Source organism: Coregonus lavaretus (genome assembly GCF_964263955.1).
Source record: "Coregonus lavaretus genome assembly, chromosome: 7".
Taxonomy (NCBI): Eukaryota; Metazoa; Chordata; class Actinopteri; order Salmoniformes; family Salmonidae; genus Coregonus; species Coregonus lavaretus.
The window spans coordinates 49,082,446-49,103,509 of record NC_139994.1 but is presented as its reverse complement, the minus strand read 5'-3'; the positions used below and the strand labels follow the sequence as shown (position 1 = coordinate 49,103,509).

General features: G+C 43.4%; 1 protein-coding gene across 2 annotated transcripts in view; it reads left to right on the top strand.

Annotated features, from left to right (window-relative positions):
* poln (polymerase (DNA directed) nu) overlaps positions 1-20,641 on the top strand; it is an 82,079-nt gene extending 61,438 nt beyond the window's left edge. The window contains exons 18-23 of one of the 2 annotated variants that reach the window (XM_084166022.1): positions 1,104-1,235; positions 15,605-15,715; positions 15,925-16,003; positions 16,824-16,891; positions 17,202-17,263; positions 19,946-20,641. In XM_084166022.1, the coding sequence (XP_084022148.1) occupies positions 1,104-1,235; positions 15,605-15,715; positions 15,925-16,003; positions 16,824-16,891; positions 17,202-17,263; positions 19,946-20,038 (545 nt within the window). In that variant the 3' untranslated portion in view covers positions 20,039-20,641. The remainder of the gene's footprint in view (positions 1-1,103; positions 1,236-15,604; positions 15,716-15,924; positions 16,004-16,823; positions 16,892-17,201; positions 17,264-19,945) is intronic. The other variant, XM_084166023.1, reaches the window with a different exon arrangement.
* The last annotated feature ends 423 nt before the right edge of the window (positions 20,642-21,064 follow it).

The window sequence follows — 21,064 nt, the reverse complement described above, 5'->3', positions numbered from 1 at the left end:
CACACACTCTTGTGTGCGCACACACACACACATCCACACTGCACAGATACATACTGACAAACAGACCAACTCCATGTCTCTCCGGGTGTGTGACATAGAGCCCCCCTCCCACAAAAATACACTCCCACTCTATCCCTGCATGATCACACTCTCTCCCTGCGTCTCCCCGGGTGTGTGTGTGTGTAGAGGGCACGGGGGTGGGGGGGCACGTCCACCCAGGCAGGGGCCCCAGACTGGCACAGATTTGGGGCTTAGCGCCTGTCTCCGCTGGGCCAACTGCCCCCTCCTGCGGCACCATCCCTGGCGCTCCCTCTGTCTGGCAGAACATTACTCATCACCAGCCGCGCGTTAACTCACAGAACACAGACACACACACACAGCGCCACGGAACACACACGCTGTGAACACACAAACACACAGTGCTGCAGAACACAGACACACACACAGTCTGTGAACAAACATATACACAAACATTCTGACCCTATGAACACACACACAGACTGAGCACACAGAGACACGACTCCCTCGCCTGGAATCTCCTTTGGACCAGAGCTAGGGTGGAATGGCCGATAGTGATCTCTGCACTCACGTCATAGATAGGGCAAGCAGTCAGTGGCATTACTTTGAGATGATTTACTGAGATATAACTTTTTCTATATATTTACATATTATGGTATAAATGTTGTATCACTATGCTATGGTAGGGGTATTCAAATTCTACCCTGGAGGTCCAGAGTACTGCTTGTTTTCTGTTCTACCTGATAATGAATTGCACTCACCTGGTGTCCCAGGTCTAAATCAGTCCTTGATTAGAGAAAAAAAAGATTAAATAACATCTCAAACAAACAAAGACACACAAACACACTCTAACACACACATTATTGTGTTGTTGTTGTATTGTTTGTATATCACATTTGGGTGAGTGTACTTCTCTATCAGTGTACCAGTGTTTTGCTACTTGTCATGTTTTGTGTTTTTTGTGGACCCCAGGAAGAATAGCTGCTCCCTCTGCAAAAGCTAATGGGGATCCAAATAAATAGAAAAGACAAGCAGTGGAACTGGCTTTGAATTTGAGCGATATATGGTATGTTTGTCTCCCCCAGGTAAGGAGCGTCTGTCGGGCATCCTGGGTGTTAGTGCTGAACAGGCCAGCCACTTCCAGGACAGCTTCCTCCACACCTACAGAGAGGTCCAGACCTTCATACACACCACTATCCAGCAGTGCCACAAACGAGGTATGTGTGTGGAGTGGGCGGGTGGGTGGGCTCACTGGGTGTGTGTGTTTCTGTGCATATGGGTGGATGCGTGTTTGTGTGAGAGAGAGAGGGAGGGAGGAAGTAAGAGGAAGGAAGATATCCACTTTGTGTGTGCATTGGTGAGTGAGGAAAAATATGTGCTTGCATTGGCAGGACTGAGACAAACTGCCCATGGTCAATACATGGACGGGGAGGAGGGAGGTTGGAGGGGTGGGGTAATGGTTCAACCTGGACACTCGATATATCCTGGCCAATATGCCAACACGGCACACCTGAGACTGTAGCACTGCGGCCTAGAGTCAACCCACACACGCACACACGTATACAGTCGTGGTCAAAAGTTTTGAGAATGACACAAATACTAATTTTCACAAAGTCTGCTGCCTCAGTTTTGATGATGGCAATTTGCATATACTCCAGAATGTCATGAAGAGTGATCAGATTAATTGCAATTAATCGCAAAGTCCCTCTTTGCCATGAAAATTAACTTAATCCCCAAAAAACATTTCCGCTGCATTTCAGCCCTGCCACAAAAGGACCAGCTGCCATCATGTCAGTGATTCTCTCGTTAACACAGGTGAGAGTGTTGATGAGGACAAGGCTGGAGATCGCTCTGTCATGCTGATTGAGTTAGAATAACAGACTGGAAGCTTCAAAAGGAGGGTGGTGCTTGAAATCATTGTTCTTCCTCTGTTAACCATGGTTACCTGCAAGGAAACACGTGCCGTCATCATTGCTTTGCACAAAAAGGGCTTCACAGGCAAGGATATTGCTGCTAGTAAGATTGCACCTAAATCAACCATTTATCGGATCATCAAGAACTTCAAGGAGAGAGGTTCGATTGTTGTGAAGAAGGCGTCAGGGCGCCCAAGAAAGTCCAGCAAGCGCCAGGACCATCTCCTAAAGTTGATTCAGCTGCGGGATCGGGGCACCACCAGTGCAGAGCTTGCTCAGGAATGGCAGCAGGCAGGTGTGAGTGCATCTGCACGCACAGTGAGGCGAAGACTTTTGGAGGATGGCCTGGTGTCAAGAAGGGCAGCAAAGAAGCCACTTCTCTCCAGGAAAAACATCAGGGACAGACTGATATTCTGCGAAAGGTACAGGGATTGGACTGCTGAGGACTGGGGTAAAGTCATTTTCTCTGATGAATCCCCTTTCCGATTGTTTGGGGCATCCGGAAAACACCTTGTCCGGAGAAGACGAGGTGAGCGCTACCAGTCCTGTGTCATGCCAACAGTAAAGCATCCTGAGACCATTCATATGTGGCGTTGCTTCTCAACCAAGGGAGTGGGCTCACTCACAATTTTGCCTAAGAACACAGCCATGAATAAAGAATGGTACCAACACATCCTCAGAGAGCAACTTCTCCCAACCATCCAAGAACAGTTTGGTGACGACCAATGCCTTTTCCAGCATGATGGAGCACCTTGCCATAAGGCAAAAGTGATAACAACATTTTGGGTCCATGACCAGGAAACTCCCCAGACCTTAATCCCATTGAGAACTTGTGGTCAATCCTCAAGAGGCGGGTGGACAAACAAAAACCCACAAATTCAGACAAACTCCAAGCATTGATTATGCAAGAATGGGCTGCCATCAGTCAGGATGTGGCCCAGACGTTAATTGACAGCATGCCAGGGCGGATTGCAGAGGTCTTGAAAAAGAAGGGTCAACACTGCAAATATTGACTCTTTGCATAAACTTAATGTAATTGTCAATAAAAGCCTTTGACACTTATGGAATGCTTGTAATTATACTTCAGTATACCATAGTAACATCTGACAAAAATATCTCATAACACTGAAGCAGCGAACTTTGTGAAGACCAATACTTGTCATTCTCAAAACTTTTGACCACGACTGTACACACGTACACACACACACCCTGGCCTCTGCACGCTCAATCACGCTGAAAACATTTTGTCCAGGCAATAGGCCAATCGACGTCTTTGAACACTTTTTAACAGCTTAAAACTCTTATATGGAGGTCAAAGACATTGTTGGTTGGTGTGACTAAGATTTCTCAAGCATGATTCAGGAATACTTTCTTGCATCTTGTGTTCATGCATCATTGAGATTGACCTGCCCCCTAAACACATGTTCTGTGTTTTCCTGATGTCTTATATATTGATGCTTTTTACAGTAGGAACATTGGAAAATGTCGATAAAATATTCCAATAAAAATTATTGTAGTATTCAGTTAAAGTATGTAGTTAAAGTTTAAACTTCTAGAAAGAGTATTGCAGAGAGGATCTCTGTCACAGTGGCATAACAGCCATCAGCCTCACCTGTCAGTGCCAGAGTTCTCTCTCTTTCCCTCTCTCTCTCTCTCTCTCTCTCTCACACACACTATCTCTCTCCCTCCCTCTCTCTCTCTCTCTCTCTCTCACACACACTATCTCTCTCCCTCCCTCTTTCTCTCTCTCTGTCTCTGTCTCTTTATTTTTCTCCTTCTATTTCTCTCTCTTTTTCCCCACTCTCTCTCTTTCTCTTGCTTCATTCTCTCTAACTCTCTCTCTTTCTCCCTCTATCTCTCTCTCAGCCCAACAGAGATTTCAGTTGATCAATAAACATCTCAGCTTGCAATCTGCTCTAGCTAGGGCCAAGAGACCGCAGTGTGTGTGTGTGTGTGTGTGTGTGTGTGTGTGTGTGTGTGTGTGTGTGTGTGTGTGTGTGTGTGTGTGTGTGTGCCTGTGTAGCCATGACCTCTGACTGGATATACTGCTATCTGGCTGTGCATGGGATTCATACTCTAATTTTGAAATGAGCTGTGGCCCCATTTCGGACTGGCATCCTCCTTTATTTTCCATATACTTCCTTAACCATCGCACACACACACTATCAGGGAGGTCCCCAAAGGACGTGTGCCATACCTACACTTCTAAGGGAGGAGGAGGAGGTGGAGGGGAGCTTTATATATCCAGTAACAACAGGGGAAATTAAAGATAGAAACAGAGAGAGAGACAGAGAGAGAGAGAGAGAGAGAGATTGAGAGAGAAAATAGGACAAGTTATCAAGAGGACATAGTGAAAAGGGGATTTACAGCTGCATCTTCAGTTCACAAACACTGATGTCTCACACATCAAGAGACTGTCCATCTTCCCAGACTTCACTGCCTCCGTGGCCAAGAACCGAGCGGCGTTTGACAACGCAAAGCGGCTTCTGCACACCTGTCCGAGCTGAGGATCCCACTACCAAGCGGAGCTCTTCACAAGTTCAACGACCCGACCCCTGCAATTGACTTTATCAACGAGAACTTGAAGGAAACTGCTCCCCCAGCCTGACCGGAGCAACGAGATGGATACTTAACCTATCTGCAGTGCAGCATTTGATATGTAAGGCCTGACACATGTAGCCTACTACATGCCTTCTAGTGTTCTATTTGCATCACACGTACATTCTTCTCATCGTCATCTGAAATAGTAAGCCTCTATAAAAAATTTAATCTTAGATCTTTCTTCATTGTTTTGAAACGTGCATTTTTATTTTGATGAGTGACACTAGATAGGCCATAAGCTGTCATGCTGCCTATGTTATTTGATTTAACACCCTGTTGTCACTTTACTTGTCACTATTGGTAAACTGTGCTTTCTATTAGTTTTTTGTTGTCATATATACAAAGTATGAGGACACCCCTTCAAATGAGTGGATTCGGCTATTTCAGCCACACCCGTTGCTGACTGGTGTGTAAAATCGAGCACACAGCCATGCAATCGCCATAGAGAAACATTGGCAGTAGAATGGCCTTACTGTAGAGCTCCGTTACTATCAACGTGGCACTGTCATAGGATGCCACCTTTGCAACAAGTCAGTTCGTCAAATGTCTGCCCTGCTAGAGCTGCCCCGGTCAAGTGGTAGGTCACTCAACTGGTGCTGAATCGCATAGCGCGTAAAAATCGTCTGTCCTCAGTTGCAACACTCACTACCGAGTTCCAAACTGCCTCTGGAAGCAACGTCAGCACAAGAACTGTTCGTCGGGAGCTTCATGAAATGGGTTTCCATGGCCGAGCAGCCGCACACAAGCCTATGCCAAGCGTCGGCTGGAGAGGTGTAGCCGCCATTGGACTCTGGAGCAGTGGAAACGAGTTCTCTGGAGTGATGAATCACACTTCACCATCTGGCAGTCCGAAGGATGAATCTGGGTTTGACGGATGCCAGGAGAACGCTACCTGCCCGAATGCATAGTGCCAACTGTAAAGTTTGGTGGAGGAGGAATAATGGTCTGGGGCTGTTTTTCATGGTTCGGGCTAGGCCCCTTAGTTCCAGTGAAGGGAAATCTTTATGCTACAGCATACAATGACATTCTAGACAATTCTGTGCTTCCAACTTTGTGGCAACAGTTTGGGGAAGATCTAGTGGAAAGCCTTCCCAGAAGAGTGGAGGCTGTTATTGCAGCAAAGGGGGGACCAACTCCATATTAATGCCCATGATTTTGGAATAAGATGTTCGATGAGCAGGTGTCCACATACTTTTGTTAATGTAGTGTAATTGTCACAACGCTCCACTTGTTAAGAGGTTAGCCTAGCTACTGGAACCACTATGTTTCCTGGAGAGTATTTAGGAGCTTGTGTACTAGGGGGGGATGCACACGTCTTGTTTGGGAAGACACTTCAGCGGGTGGGAGGTAGTTCAACAGTTTTCTTGTATGTCAAGTTCGGTCTTCTGCTGAAATTTAAAGGGCTACGCTAATTTCTTATTTTTCTAAAGGATGACTCAACAGCCTAATTTAATAGGGCAGTTGACTGGGAGTGTACTTATATTTTCTAGTTGGAACTGTAAAGGTTTGAACTAACCAGTCAAACGTAGTAGAGTAGTTCATCATCTTCAACATCTGGGAACACAGATTGCTTTCTTACAAGAGACCCATCTGAGAGTTTCAGATCACTTTAGATTGCGTAAAGGTTGGGTAGGCCAACTTTATCACTCCACTTTTCAAAGTAAAGCGAGAGGAGCTGCAATTTCTATACACAAATCGGTGCCTTTTGTTTCTCCCACTGTTTTTTTCCCCCCAATGCTAATGGCAGAATCTATAACACTCCATTGATCCTTGCCAATATGTATGCGCCAAATTGGGATGATGAAAATGTATTTCGTGCCTTTCTGTCTTCACTTCCAGATAGGACCTCACACTTATTCATCTTGGGAGGGGATTTTAACTGCTGGCTAAATCCTACTTTGGATCGTTCCTCCAATGAAATTAGCACACCAAAGTCTGCTGCCGTTTTTCTCAATCCAACTAGTAGGGAATGTTCATTTTTCTCCCATGTCCATCACACTTATATCCTCATTGACTACTTCTTCTTAGACAACAGACTTCTCCCCGCTACGCTCATGCTCATAGAACTCCATTGTCACATCTGATCACGCCCCTCTGACTTTAGATCTGTCAGTTGGTGGTGGGTGTCAACGTCTGGGTGAAGTGGTGAAAACGGAATCAGGCGCAGGACACATAACTGAGAAATGAATGGATTTACTAAAACAAAAGTAAACCATAACAAACCCTCCACGCAGGGAAGAGCAGCACAACAGCTCACCAAACAATGTAAAACAACGGACAATCACGCACAAACCCAGGAGGGAAAATAGAGGTAATTATAGGGAAACAAATAAGCATAATGGGTAACAGGTGTGAATAATAAAGACAAGACTAGTGTAACACAGAAACATCGATCGGTGGCAGCTAGTACTCCGGTGACGACGAACGCCAAAGCCTGCCCGAGCAAGGAAGAGGGGCAGCCACGGCTGTATTCGTGACAGTGGGGCTGAGCCTTGCCGTTTTTAATACGCGCTTGCTGTCTGATGAAAGTTTTGTCAACTTTGACTGCTGAGATTGATTTTTTTATATTTACTAACGACACCCTTGACGTCTCAGCATCTGTTCTGCGGAAGACTCGTAAGACCTACATCAGAGGTCAAATCATGTCACTACTACTTTTGAAAGAAAACAGAGGAAAAGGGGACTGAACTGACAATTCAAATGTTGCAGTTGGACAATATTTACGCTGCCTCACCATCCCCAGATGTGTACAAGGATCGACTCTCTTTACAAGCTGAATTCGATACCTTATCAACAGGCCTCGCGACATACTCACTATGACTATGGTGACAAGGCAAGTCAATTGCTTACTCATCAACTTTGAAAATCTTCCTCTACTCACCAAATTTCTCAAATTCAAACGCCCATAGGTCCAACAATTGATCCCCAGCTAATAAATAATCAGTTTAAGGACTATGCCTCTTTATACACTTCTGGACAGTCTGCTGACCCCTCAGCTTTTGATAAATGTTTTAATACTCTAACTGTCCCTACTATTGATTCAGTCTCCAAGCTTCAATTGGAGGAACCTATTACCATGGAAGAGATTTCAGAGGTGGCACGTGCATTGCAGTGGTAAATGTCCTGGACGAGCTGGGTACCCAATAGAATTTTCTGTATAAATAAGCCCCTCTCTTGATGAGTGTTTATTGAATCCTTGTAATCACTCTCTCTCCCTCAAGCCTTAACACAGGCCTCCATTTCATTGATATAAAAAAACTATAAAGACCCTCTCTCCTGCGGGTCCTATTGCCCAATCTCACTGCTCAATGTGGATGTTAAGCTCTTAGCTAAACTATTAGCTATGCATTTGGAATCGGTTTTACCATCTGTTATTTCCTCTGACCAGACAGGTTTTATAAAAAATTACGTTCTTTCTCAAATATCAGACAACTCTTTAATATTATGTATAATCCTTCTATCTCAAAGCTCCCAGAGATTCTAATCTCTTTAGATTCTGAGAAGGCTTTTGATAGAGTGGATTGGGGCTACCTTTTTCATACCTTAGAGAAATTTGGCTTTGGCGAAAAATGTTTTGCTTGGATCAAGTTACTATACACTTCTTCACTTGCATCTGTCAGAATGAATAACACCCACTCAGACTATTTCCCTCTCTTCAGAGGCACTAGACAGGGGTTTCCGATGTCTCTCTTGCTTTTTGCCATCGCCATCGAGCCCCTCGCTATTGCATTTTGATCCAACCCACATATAAGGGGAGTGAACAGAGGCGGGATTGAACAGAGGCGGGATTGAACAAAGGGTCTCATTTTATGCTGATGACTTGCTTCTCTATATCTCCAACCCTGATGTATCTTTACCCATTGTGCTATCTGCTCGTAATGCATTTGGTCTAGTCTCTAGTTACAAGTTAAATCTGAATAAGAGCAAGCTTTTCCCTTTAAATGCTGCAGCTCGTAACTACCCACTACACACATTGCCTTTCAGAGTAGTTCTCGCCAAATGTACATACTTGATAACCTTTTTAAGGCTAAGTTTACTCCTCTCCTTGCTCGGTTGGAGCAAGATTTTGAACGATGGTCACTACTCACCCTATCATTAGCTGGTCGAATTAACTCTGTTAAAATGAATACCCTTCCTAAATTCTCCTACCTTTTTCGATGTTTACCTATTTTTATTACCAAATCTTTTTTGCCGCAAACTCGATGGGATTGTCTCCGACTTCATTTGGAGTAAAACAAATCCAAGGATCCACAAGGTGTACCTGCACCTGCAAATGTCTAAATCCTTAGGGGGCGAGGCTAATTTACAGTTCTATTATTGGGCTGCCAACCCAGGCAAAGGGTGGCTACTTTGAAGAATCTCAAATATAAAATATATTTTCATTTGTTTAACCCTTCTTTGGTTACTACATGATTCCATATGTGTTATTTCATAGTTTTGATGTCTTCACTATTATTCTACAATGTAGAAAATAGTCAAAATAAAGAAAAACCCTTGAATGAGTACGTGTGTCCAAACTTTTAACTGGTACTGTATATATATTTTTTAGGCCGTGGCTGCGAATACTGAGTTTTCACCTCCGCCCCTCTGGAATCCATAGTAGATGGAGCCTTTGCCATTTGGTTTAAATTTGGCATCAAATCATTCAATGATTTGTATCTCGACGGCACATTTGCATCGTTCCAACAACTCTCAGCTAAATTCCACCTTCCGAATAGTCATTTCTGTAGATATTTACAAGTGTGCAGCTTTGTCCGTGACATGATGTCATGATCGTCGACAGATGAAGCGGACCAAGGCGCAGCGTGATAAGCGTACATTCTTTTATTTAAGTACACCACACGAACAAAAACAATAAACCAAACGATACGTGAAGTCCTAGGTTATACACAAAACCCTACGGAACATGATCCCACAAAATAACAGTGCCAAACAGGCTGCCTAAGTATGGTCCCCAATCAGAGACAACAAGCTACAGCTGCCTCTGATTGGGAACCACCCTGGCCAACATGGATATACACAAACTAGAACACAAACCTAGAAAACTAAACAATGAAACCTACACACCCTGGCTCAACATATAATAGTCCCCAGAGCCAGGGCGTGACACATGACTTCCCAATTCCCCACTCTTCCTTTGGGCCCTTCCACTGATGCATTTTTCACACCATCCCCAACTGCAAAATGTTTTATTTCTCATAGCTATGATCAAATGTACTCTCTTCACAATCCTTCATTAGCATCTATTACAACTTTATGGGAACAAGATCTAGGTGATGAGTTTACTGATGACACATGGGAAGACATTCTGTACTGTGTCCACTACTCTTCTATTACATGGTTTAATCCAATGCTAAATCCTCCACTGCATTCATTGTACTAAACTCAGACTCTCTAAGATCTATCCTGATGTCGACCCTGTTTGTGACAGGTGTCGGCAAGCTCCTGCTTCATTGATACATATGTTTTGGTCTTGCCCTTCTCAACATAACTATTGGTCTGCCATATTTGATACCATATCTAAAATATTACAGGTGCCTTTTGCTCCTACAGTCATAACATCATTATTTGGGGTAATACCTGATACTTTGATACGGCCAAAATATAAATAAGACTTTGTAGCCTTTTTGAGTTTGTTGGCAAGAAGGTTGCCCTCTCCTCCTCATTTTGTGTGGATTAAAGATGTCTTACACTTTAGTAAATTGCAAAAGATAACATATGTCCTATGGGGTTCTTCTGACTTATTCTACTGAATGTGGCAGCTTTTCTTTACCTACGTAGAGACGCTGCAATTTCCCTCTATTTCACAGTAAACTGCCTGTACTAGTTTTGTATTTAATTTATCTGCCTTTGTGAGTGTTTAATATTAGCCTGGCTTTTTATAATTCTGAAGACCAGCTGTGTTTTTGTTTTACTTTGTTGTTGTTTTTAATGTATGTTTTGTTATGAAAGTATTATTTTTAAGTATTTAATATTTTTGTAAAGGCATATACATTCCTACCTCCTTTAAAAAACATGTTCCCATGTTATATTTCAATGTATAAAATCACATGTGCAGTATATTTCAATCATTGTTTACACTGTAAACACTATAGTGGTAGTCAAACTAATGTATACCAATATATAAACATACACAATCCTGTTTGTACTTATAAGACATTCTTTGAAAATCATGCAAAGTTATATTAATTAATGTGACGTCCTGACATTATAAATGAGTGTACAAAACATTAAGAACACCTTCCTAATATTGAGTTGCACCCCCCTCCCCTCCACAGCGATGCTGGTCCATGGTCCATGTTGACTCCAATGCTTCACACAGTTTTGTCAAGTTGGCTAGATGCCCTTTGGGTGGTGGACCATTCTTGATACACACGGGAAACTGTTGAGCGTGAAAAACCCAGCAGTGTTGCATTTCTTGACACAAACCTGTGCGCCTGGCACCTACTACCATACCACATTCAAAGGCACTTCAATATTTTGTCTTGCCCATTCACCCTCTGAATGGCACACATACACAACCCATGTCTCAATTGTCTCGAGGCTTAAAAATCCTTCTTTAACCTGTCTCCTCCCCTTCATCTACACTGATTGAAATGGATTTAACCAGTGACATCAATAAGGGATCATAGCTTTCACCTGGATTCACCTGATCATGGAAAGAGCAGGTGTTCTTAATGTTTTGTACAGTCATGCCTCATACATAGCTCCAACACAGTCAAACATAAACATTCACACCAATGCACATTCCTATGTATGACCATCACACTAGCCACCCGTGACTCTATGAATGAATGTTGACAACCAGTTAGCCCTTTTACATGTTTGTCATTATACCCTAGACCAACAGGTCACGCGTGTTAGCCCCCGCTGTATAGGGTGAAATAATACAACATACACAAACACGTTACAGAGGCAGTCCTAGGAAGAGGGTCATTCTGTGTGTATGGCTGTGGATTACCTCACTGTGTTCCAGAGGGATTTGCCTGTAAAGCCTGGGCCCTTTATCTAATACTGGAATGCACTGGGACAGACGTGCCTGACGGGGGCACGTGTGGGTGGGTTGGTGGTTGGGAAGTCTGAGTGTCAGGGATGGGAAGTTTGAGTGTGTGTGTCAGTGTGTGTGTGTTGGTGTGTGTGTGTGTGTGTGTGTGTGTTCATGCGTGTCTGTGTGTCACCCAACTAGTTTACAATGCTGTTATGACAGGGGACTGTGCTTACTGGAGTTAAATAAATGCAGTAGTGCCATCTGTTTTATATATTTTTTAATACATTTTCGGAATGGAAAAAACGTTTTCAGTGTAAACTTAATCGATTAAAGCCAGATATAAAGTATGTAGAAAAGATAATGGACATTCAGTATATTTTTTAGGCCGTGGCTGCGAATACTGAGTTTTAACCCCCGCCCCTCTGGAAACCTCTTTCTCAAAGCTATGGATCGCGTTCTGCGCATTAGTTATTTTAAACAAAACAAAAATGATATGTAGCTGCTGCTCACAATCCAGCTCCCTTCACGTTTCTCTCTTTAATCACCCTCTTCTCAGCCATGATGATGTAGCCTATGTCTCGACACCATATTTCTGGACAGCTGAAATAAAAACCCTGAGGCGATTTGAACGAACATTCAAGGCCATTATGAAGGCTACAATGAAGACTACATTATGAAGGCCATTATGTCTGTTGTAACGGATATTGCACTTGCACTACACGTTGCATTGGAGCAAAAACAATCTGCATTTTGTGTGAAGATGTAGGCTAATCTTTATACTTGCTGCCATATCTTAGCCACTAACCAGAGTTGCTGAAAAAGAACGCTACTACTTTGACTGCCTCCTGCTTAGCCAATGTTTGCAATGTTGATGAAAAAATTACATTAAATCGCTAATTAGACTGCGTGTCTAACCCTTTAAACCCACTGGTTGATGCTTATTTATAAAACCCTCTTAGGCCTCACACCCCCCTATCTGAGATTACTACTGCAGCCCTCATCCTCCACATACAACACCCGTTCTGCCAGTCACATTCTGTTAAAGGTCCCCAAAGCACACACATCCCTTGGTCGTACCTCTTTTCAGTTCGCTGCAGCTAGCGATTGGAACAAGATTTTAAAAAACACTCAAACTGGACAGTTTTATCTCCATCTCTTCATTCAATGACTCAATCATGGACACTCTTGCTGACAATTGTGGCTGCTTCGTGTGATGTATTGTTATCTCTACCTTCTTGCCCTTTGTCCTGTTGTCTGTGCCCAATAATGTTTGTACTGTGTTTTGTGCTGCTACCATGTTGTGCTGCTGCCATGTTGTGTTGCTACCATGTTGTTGTCATGTTGTGTTGCTACCATGCTGTGTTGTCATGTGTTGCTGCCATGCTACAGTTGAATTTGGAAGTTTACATACACTTAGGTTGGAGTCATTAAAACTCGTTTTTCAACCACTCCACACATTTCTTGTTAACAAACTATAGTTTTGGCAAGTCGGTTAGGACATCTACTTTGTGCATGACACAAGTAATTTTTCCAACAATTGTTTACAGACAGATTATTTCACTTATAATTCACTGTATCACAATTCCAGTGGGTCAGAAGTTTACATACACTAAGTTGACTGTGCCTTTAAACAGCTTGGAAAATTCCAGAAAATGATGTCATGGCTTTAGAAGCTTCTGATAGGCTAATTGACATCATTTGAGTCAATTGGAGGTGTACCTGTGGATGTATTTCAAGGCCTACCTTCAAACGCAGTGCCTCTTTGCTTTACGTCATGGGAAAATCCAAAGAAATCAGCCAAGACCTCAGAAATAAAGTTGTAGACCTCCACAAGTCTGGTTCATCCTTGGGAGCAATTTCCAAACGCCTGAAGGTACCACGTTCATCTGTACAAACAATAGTACGCAAGTATAAACACCATGGGACCACGCAGCCGTCATACCGCTCAGGAAGGAGACGCGTTCTGTCTCCTAGAGATGAACGTACTTTTGTGCGAAAAGTGCAACTCAATCCCAGAATAACAGCAAAGGACCTTATGAAGATGCTGGAGGAAACCGGTACAAAAGTATCTATATCCACAGTAAAACGAGTCCTATATCGACATAACCTGAAAAGCCGCTCAGCAAGGAAGAAGCCACTGCTCCAAAACCGCCATAAAAAAGCCAGACTACGGTTTGCAACTGCACATGGGGACAAATATTGTACTTTTTTGAGAAATGTCTTCTGGTCTGATGAAACAAAAATAGAACTGTTTGGCCATAATGACCATCGTTATGTTTGGAGGAAAAAGGGGGTTGCTTGCAAGCCGAAGAACACCATCCCAACTGTGAAGCACGGGGGTGGCAGCATCATGCTGTGGGGGTGCTTTGCTGCATGAGGGACTGGTGCACTTCACAAAATAGATGGCATCATGAGGAAGGAAAATTATGTGGATATATTGAAGCAACATCTCAAGACATCAGTCACGAAGTTAAAGCTTGGTCGCAAATGGGTCTTCCAAATGGACAATGACCCCAAGCATACTTCCAAAGTTGTGGCAAAATGGCTTAAGGACAACAAAGTCAAGGTATTGGAGTGGCCATCACAAAGCCCTGACCTCAATCCTATAGAAAATGTGTGGGCAGAACTGAAAAGGCGTGTGCGAGCAAGGAGGCCTACAAACCTGACTCAGTTACACCAGCTCTGTCAGGAGGAATGGGCCAAAATTCACCCAACTTATTGTGGGAAGCTTGTGGAAGGCTACGCGAAACGTTTGACCCAAGTTAAACAATTTAAAGGCAATGCTGCCAAATACTAACTGAGTGTATGTAAACTTCTGACCCACTGGGAATGTGATGAAAGAAATAAAAGCTGAAATAAATCATTCTCTCTATTATTATTCTGACATTTCACATTCTTAAAATTAAGTGGTGATCCTAACTGACCTAAAACAGGGAATTTTTACCAGGATTAAATGTCAGGAATTGTGAAAAACTGAGTTTAAATGTATTTGGCTAAGGTGTATGTAAACTTCCGACTTCAACTGTATGTTGTCTTAGGTCTCTCTTTATGTAGTGTTGTGGTGTCTTTCTTGTCTTGATGTGTCCTATATTTTTTATTTTTTATCCCAGCCCCTGTCCCCGCAGGAGGCCTTTTGGTAGGCCGTCATTGTAAATAAGAATTTGTTCTTAACTGACTTGCCTAGTTAAATAATGGTTAAATAAATCAATATGCCGCTTAGATAGCTGCATGTAACTGCATTGGGGCAAAAAACGATCTGCGAGTTTGTACGAACACGTTGATCATGTCTTTTGTGTACAACATGTAAATAGCTGCATGTAGCCTAGCTCGCCTCCTGAAAAAAGAACATGAAAACGCGTTTATGCTTAATAGCCTACTGAGACATGGAATGCAGTAGTTGTTCACCATGTCCTTTGTGTACAACATGAAGTGTGTAGGCTGCACCAGACAAAGACGTTCATCACCAATCAAAGCAGCACGGAGCACTGAGCAGCAGCTACATTTTAAAAAGTTGCGCATATTCTTCTTTCTTGCCACGTCAAATCGGGTTTCCAGAAGATCCGGAACCGCAGCCACTCTGTATTTTTTTAAAAATAATATTATCTTTGAGAACTAACAATAATCACCAAAATAAAAGCTTGAAAATTCCAAAAACAATTAATTTAGCAGTACTGATTTTGTTATTATGTTTGAGCAAAAGAACACAGCATTAGCCATGACAAAATGATTAGAATTGCAGAAAATGTTCTCTCAGCTCCATGGCAGAATATGTAGAATCGCAGGAAATTAGCTTTAAAATTGCAACATTTTCTCTCAGCTACATGGCAAAAAGTGTAGAATTGCAGGAAATTGGCTTAGAAATACAAACATTTCTCTACACAGCCAAGAAGGGCGCCTCTAAAATGTTCTCTAAAATTCCGCCGGGCCGACCACGCCCATTGCCACGCCCCCTGCCACGCCCACCACCTAAGCCCCGTTTTGATCCAGAAAAAACCCTGTTAGAATACCAAACACATCATCCTTCCTCATAACTTTCAATTGCAGTGTAAATAACCTCCAGTACTGCACATCTGTTGTTGCCTAGGTTACGTGGTGTCTATTATGGGCCGGCGAAGGACACTTCCTCACATCCACTCTGCAGATTGGGGTGTCCGCATGCAGGCCGAGAGACAGGCCGTCAACTTTGTGGTCCAAGGTAGTGTGTATGGGAGGGGTGTGTGTGTGTGTGATGGTGGAGGGTGTATGTGCGTGAATGTGTGTGTGTGTGTGAGCTTGAATGTGTTTGTGTGCATGTGTGAGCTTGAGTGTGTGTGTGAGCTTGAGTGTGTGTGTGAGCTTGAGTGTGTGTGTGAGCACGTGTTTGTGTGTTAACTTCTCTCCTGGCTTTCTGTTTCTTTTCTCTAGGTTCAGCTGCTGACCTGTGTAAGATGGCCATGATCCGTATCTTCTCCCAAGTCTCCTCATCTAGCTCTCTCTCCGCCAGGTTAGACCAAGATTGCATCCCAAATGGCACCCTATTCCCTACATAGTGCACTACTTTTGACCAGAGCCCATAGGGTTCTCGTCATCTACAGAATAGGGTGCCATTTGGGATGCTTGGGATGCAACCCAACTTCACCTCTCCTCTTCCTCTTCCTCACCCTTCTCTTCCTCCTCCTATTCTCCATACAATAATGGGCAATTTTCAGTTCGGGAATTGACTTTCAATTTATCTTCTGAGTTCAAATTGAATCTACCAACCCTGCTGCCAAGATTATCTTTCCCTCCCTCGTTTCATCCCTTCCTCCTTCCTTCTTTCCCTCCCTCTCTCTCTCCTTGCCCTCTCTCTCTATCCCTCCCTTTCTCCCTCTCTATCTCCCTCCATGCCCTCCCTTTCTATCCCTCTCTCTTCTTACTTCTTACTATCCCCTTCCCTCTCTCACTCCCATCCCTCCATCCATCCCTCCAAATCGTAGCTCAGGGTCATCCAGCCACTCCTGCATCATCCACATCATTCACTTACCTCTGTAGTCGTCGGTTACAACCACTCATCTCTCTCTCTCTCTTTACCCTGAGTGCTCTCTCTGACTCACGTTGTCTTCTCTCTGTCGTCCCTACTCCCTCCCTCTCTCTCTCTCTCTCTCTCTCTGTCTCTTTCTCTCTCACTCTCTCCCCACTTCTCATCTCTCTCTTTCTTAGATTTCCGCAATCGCTAGTCTTCTTCTCTATTCCTTTGTCTCTCTCTTTCTCTCACCTCTTGTCCCCTTTTCTTTCTTTCTTTCTTTTTTCTCTCACTATCTCTTTATGTATTATGTCCTGTCCAGGCTGATAGCTCAGCTCCATGACGAGCTGCTCTACGAGGTGGAGGACTCTCAGGTGGAGGAGTTCGCAGGTGAGACATCACACAATCCCCCTCTTCTCTCCAGGTCATACACATGAGATTTAGAATCTTCAAGCTTCATCCTACTTCAGTAATATGTGGTCCTTTGTGGCTCATTGTGGTCCTGTGTGGCTCAGTCGGTAGAGCATGGCTCTTGCAACACCAAGGGTCGTGGGTACGATTCCCGCTGGATCCACCCATACAAATGTATACACACATGACTGTAAGTCGCTTTGGATAAAAGCGTCTGCTAAATGGCTTATATTATATTATTTATGAGTATATGTTATGATGTGTTTCTGTCTGTCCCTTTGTGACACAGTGTTGGTCAAGAACAATATGGAGTCCCTGCAACAGATCGATTGTCTGGGAGTTCATCTCAAAGTAAGTGAATAGGACTAAAGAACTCAAAGTAAGAAAAATTAGCTTTTTAATTTGTATTTTTGTGTGCCTCATTTGTATTTGTACTGTAGCAGTTGTGTGAATTTAACTAGCTGATAGTAAACCAGGAAGACTGGTTAACTTAGCCTATCTGTACCTTAGCATATGCTATTTTCTATTCTAAAGGAAATAGCTCCGGTCGCTAGCTGGGATACTGGCTAGCTTAGCCTTGTATGTGCTTTATTATCTTCAGTAGTTAGCAGAGAGACTAACGTAGGGCTAGTATGTGTTTTATTGATAAGGTAGTAGCTGTAGTAGCTAGCAAGGAAACTGGCTAAGTTAGCTTAGCGTAAGCCTACTATGTGTTTTATTGGTAAGGTAGTAGCTAGCAAGGAAACTGGCTAACTTAGCTTAGCGTAGGCCTAGTATGTGTTTTATTGGTAAGGTAGTAGCTAGCAAGGAAACTGGCTAAGTTAGCTTAGCGTAGGCCTACTATGTGTTTTATTGGTAAGGTAGTAGCTCCAGTAGCTAGCTGCTTCCTGTCTTGCCGTGTGACAGCAGGAGGCCAGGTGAGTGATGATGAGACCCTGAGAGAATGTAGGTCAGAGTGGTACTACGCACACGCTGATGTCACACACACTTCTTCTCCACACTCCTGCCAATGCTGATGTCTTACACACGCTTACATACAGTGGGGGAAAAAAGTATTTAGTCAGCCACCAATTGTGCAAGTTCTCCCACTTAAAAAGATGAGAGAGGCCTGTAATTTTCATCATAGGTACACGTCAACTATGACAGACAAAATGAGAAAAAAAAATCCAGAAAATCACATTGTAGGATTTTTAATGAATTTATTTGCAAATTATGGTGGAAAATAAGTATTTGGTCACCTACAAACAAGCAAGATTTCTGGCTCTCACAGACCTGTAACTTCTTCTTTAAGAGGCTCCTCTGTCCTCCACTCGTTACCTGTATTAATGGCACCTGTTTGAACTTGTTATCAGTATAAAAGACACCAGTCCACAACCTCAAACAGTCACACTCCAAACTCCACTATGGCCAAGACCAAAGAGCTGTCAAAGGACACCAGAAACAAAATTCTAGACCTGCACCAGGCTGGGAAGACTGAATCTGCAATAGGTAAGCAGCTTGGTTTGAAGAAATCAACAATAGGATTTTTTATGAATTTATTTGCAAATTATGGTGGAAAATAAGTATTTGGTCAATAACAAAAGTTTCTCAATACTTTGTTATACACCCTTTGTTGGCAATGACACAGGTCAAACGTTTTCTGTAAGTCTTCACAAGGTTTTCACACACTGTTGCTGGTATTTTGGCCCATTCCTCCATGCAGATCTCCTCTAGAGCAGTGATGTTTTGGGGCTGTCGCTGGGCAACACGGACTTTCAACTCCCTCCAAAGATTTTCTATGGGGTTGAGATCTGGAGACTGGCTAGGCCACGCCAGGACCTTGAAATGCTTCTTACGAAGCCACTCCTTCGTTGCCCGGGCGGTGTGTTTGGGATCATTGTCATGCTGAAAGACCCAGCCACGTTTCATCTTCAATGCCCTTGCTGATGGAAGGAGGTTTTCACTCAAAATCTCACGATACATGGCCCCATTCATTCTTTCCTTTACACGGATCAGTCGTCCTGGTCCCTTTGCAGAAAAACAGCGCCAAAGCATTATGTTTCCACCCCCATGCTTCACAGTAGGTATGGTGTTCTTTGGATGCAACTCAGCATTCTTTGTCCTCCAAACACGACGAGTTGAGTTTTTACCAAAAAGTTATATTTTGGTTTCATCTGACCATATGACATTCTCCCAATCCTCTTCTGGATCATCCAAATGCACTCTAGCAAACTTCAGACGGGCCTGGACATGTACTGGCTTAAGCAGGGGGACACGTCTCGTACTGCAGGATTTGAGTCCCTGGCGGCGTAGTGTGTTACTGATGGTAGGCTTTGTTACTTTGGTCCCAGCTCTCTGCAGGTCATTCACTAGGTCCCCCCGTGTGGTTCTGGGATTTTTGCTCACCGTTCTTGTGATCATTTTGACCCCATGGGGTGAGATCTTGCGTGGAGCCCCAGATCGAGGGAGATTATCAGTGGTCTTGTATGTCTTCCATTTCCTAATAATTGCTCCCACAGTTGATTTCTTCAAACCAAGCTGCTTACCTATTGCAGATTCAGTCTTCCCAGCCTGGTGCAGGTCTACAATTTTGTTTCTGGTGTCCTTTGACAGCTCTTTGGTCTTGGCCATAGTGGAGTTTGGAGTGTGACTGTTTGAGGTTGTGGACAGGTGTCTTTTATACTGATAACAAGTTCAAACAGGTGCCATTAATACAGGTAACGAGTGGAGGACAGAGGAGCCTCTTAAAGAAGAAGTTACAGGTCTGTGAGAGCCAGAAATCTTCCTTGTTTGTAGGTGACCAAATACTTATTTTCCACCATAACTTGCAAATAAATTCATTAAAAATCCTACAATGTGATTTTCTGGGAAAAAAAATCTTAATTTGTCTGTCATAGTTGACGTGTACCTATGATGAAGATTACAGGCCTCTCATCTTTTTAAGTGGGAGAACTTGCACAATTGTTGGCTGACTAAATACTTTTTTTCCCCACTGTACACACAAATACACCTCCGTTTGATGTCCCCCTCCCCCACCCTGTGTGTTTTACCCAGGTCCCCCTGAAGGTGGCGGTCTCAAGTGGCAAGTCCTGGGGCTCCATGTCTGAACTACACCTCCCCCAAACATCTCTCCCCCCCTCTTCCTGAGTCCCTCTCTCCATCTCTTACTCTCTCTCCCTCTTCTCTCCCTCATTGTGCTGCATCCCCATCGCTATGGAAACCAGGCAGCTGCAGCTCCTCCAAGCTCCCAATTCTCCTCTCTCTCTCTCTCTCCAGTTCTCTCCCTCACACCCCCCCTCTCTCTGTCCGTATCAGGGGGCAACGGCAGGAGCCTCCCACTGGAACAAATCAGTTTCTCTTTTTTCCACCCTCCCTCCATTTTGTGGAATTGTAGTCCTCATCTCTTCACATTTTTCTTTTCTCACCCCTCTTGTTTAGACTTTTGGTTTCTGTGTTCCGTTGCCAAGGCAAAACCACACTTTGAGAAATTTGTTTGGCATTGTTGCCTTTTTAAAAGTATTTTTTCACCTAGAGTAAATGTACCTCATTAGCTAGGTAACAGTCAGGGAATTTTTAAGATTCTATACTATGTTTGATTGTATTTATTTGTATTTATTAACTGATATCCTGTCTGAATTTCCTATTATTGTATTAATTGTAAAGTAAAGCTGGACTAGTCAATGTATTTCTACAATAAAGTGAAGCTTTGCATTTCTTTAATAAACGTATATTTTCTTTATTAAACCTCTCGCTCTTCTCCCATTGGAGTGATTCACTGATTTCAAACAGATGGTCTAATTCCACTCGCCCTGAGCGCAGTCAGCCATTCCCTGTTCATTCTGAACTAGTCTTTTATCATTTTATTTGGCTGCTGGAGAGCCTTGCTCTTTTGTCTCTCTGTCACACACACAGTGCAAGGCCCATTGACCCAGTTCCTGGTCGCTGGCAGAGATGGTGAGATCTTTCACCCTCCTACCACATCCACACACACTGTCCTCTAAGATCCCCCATAAAATAGGTCTGGAAGAAGGAGTGTGGAGCCAGTGAAATTCAGATGATAATACCTGAAACCCATTACCTATTTGATAAATGTCACAATATCACTGGGTGCTAATATGGAGCACGTTTTTAGTTGCTGTTTAGAACAAACATGTTCTCTACTGTCCTGCAATG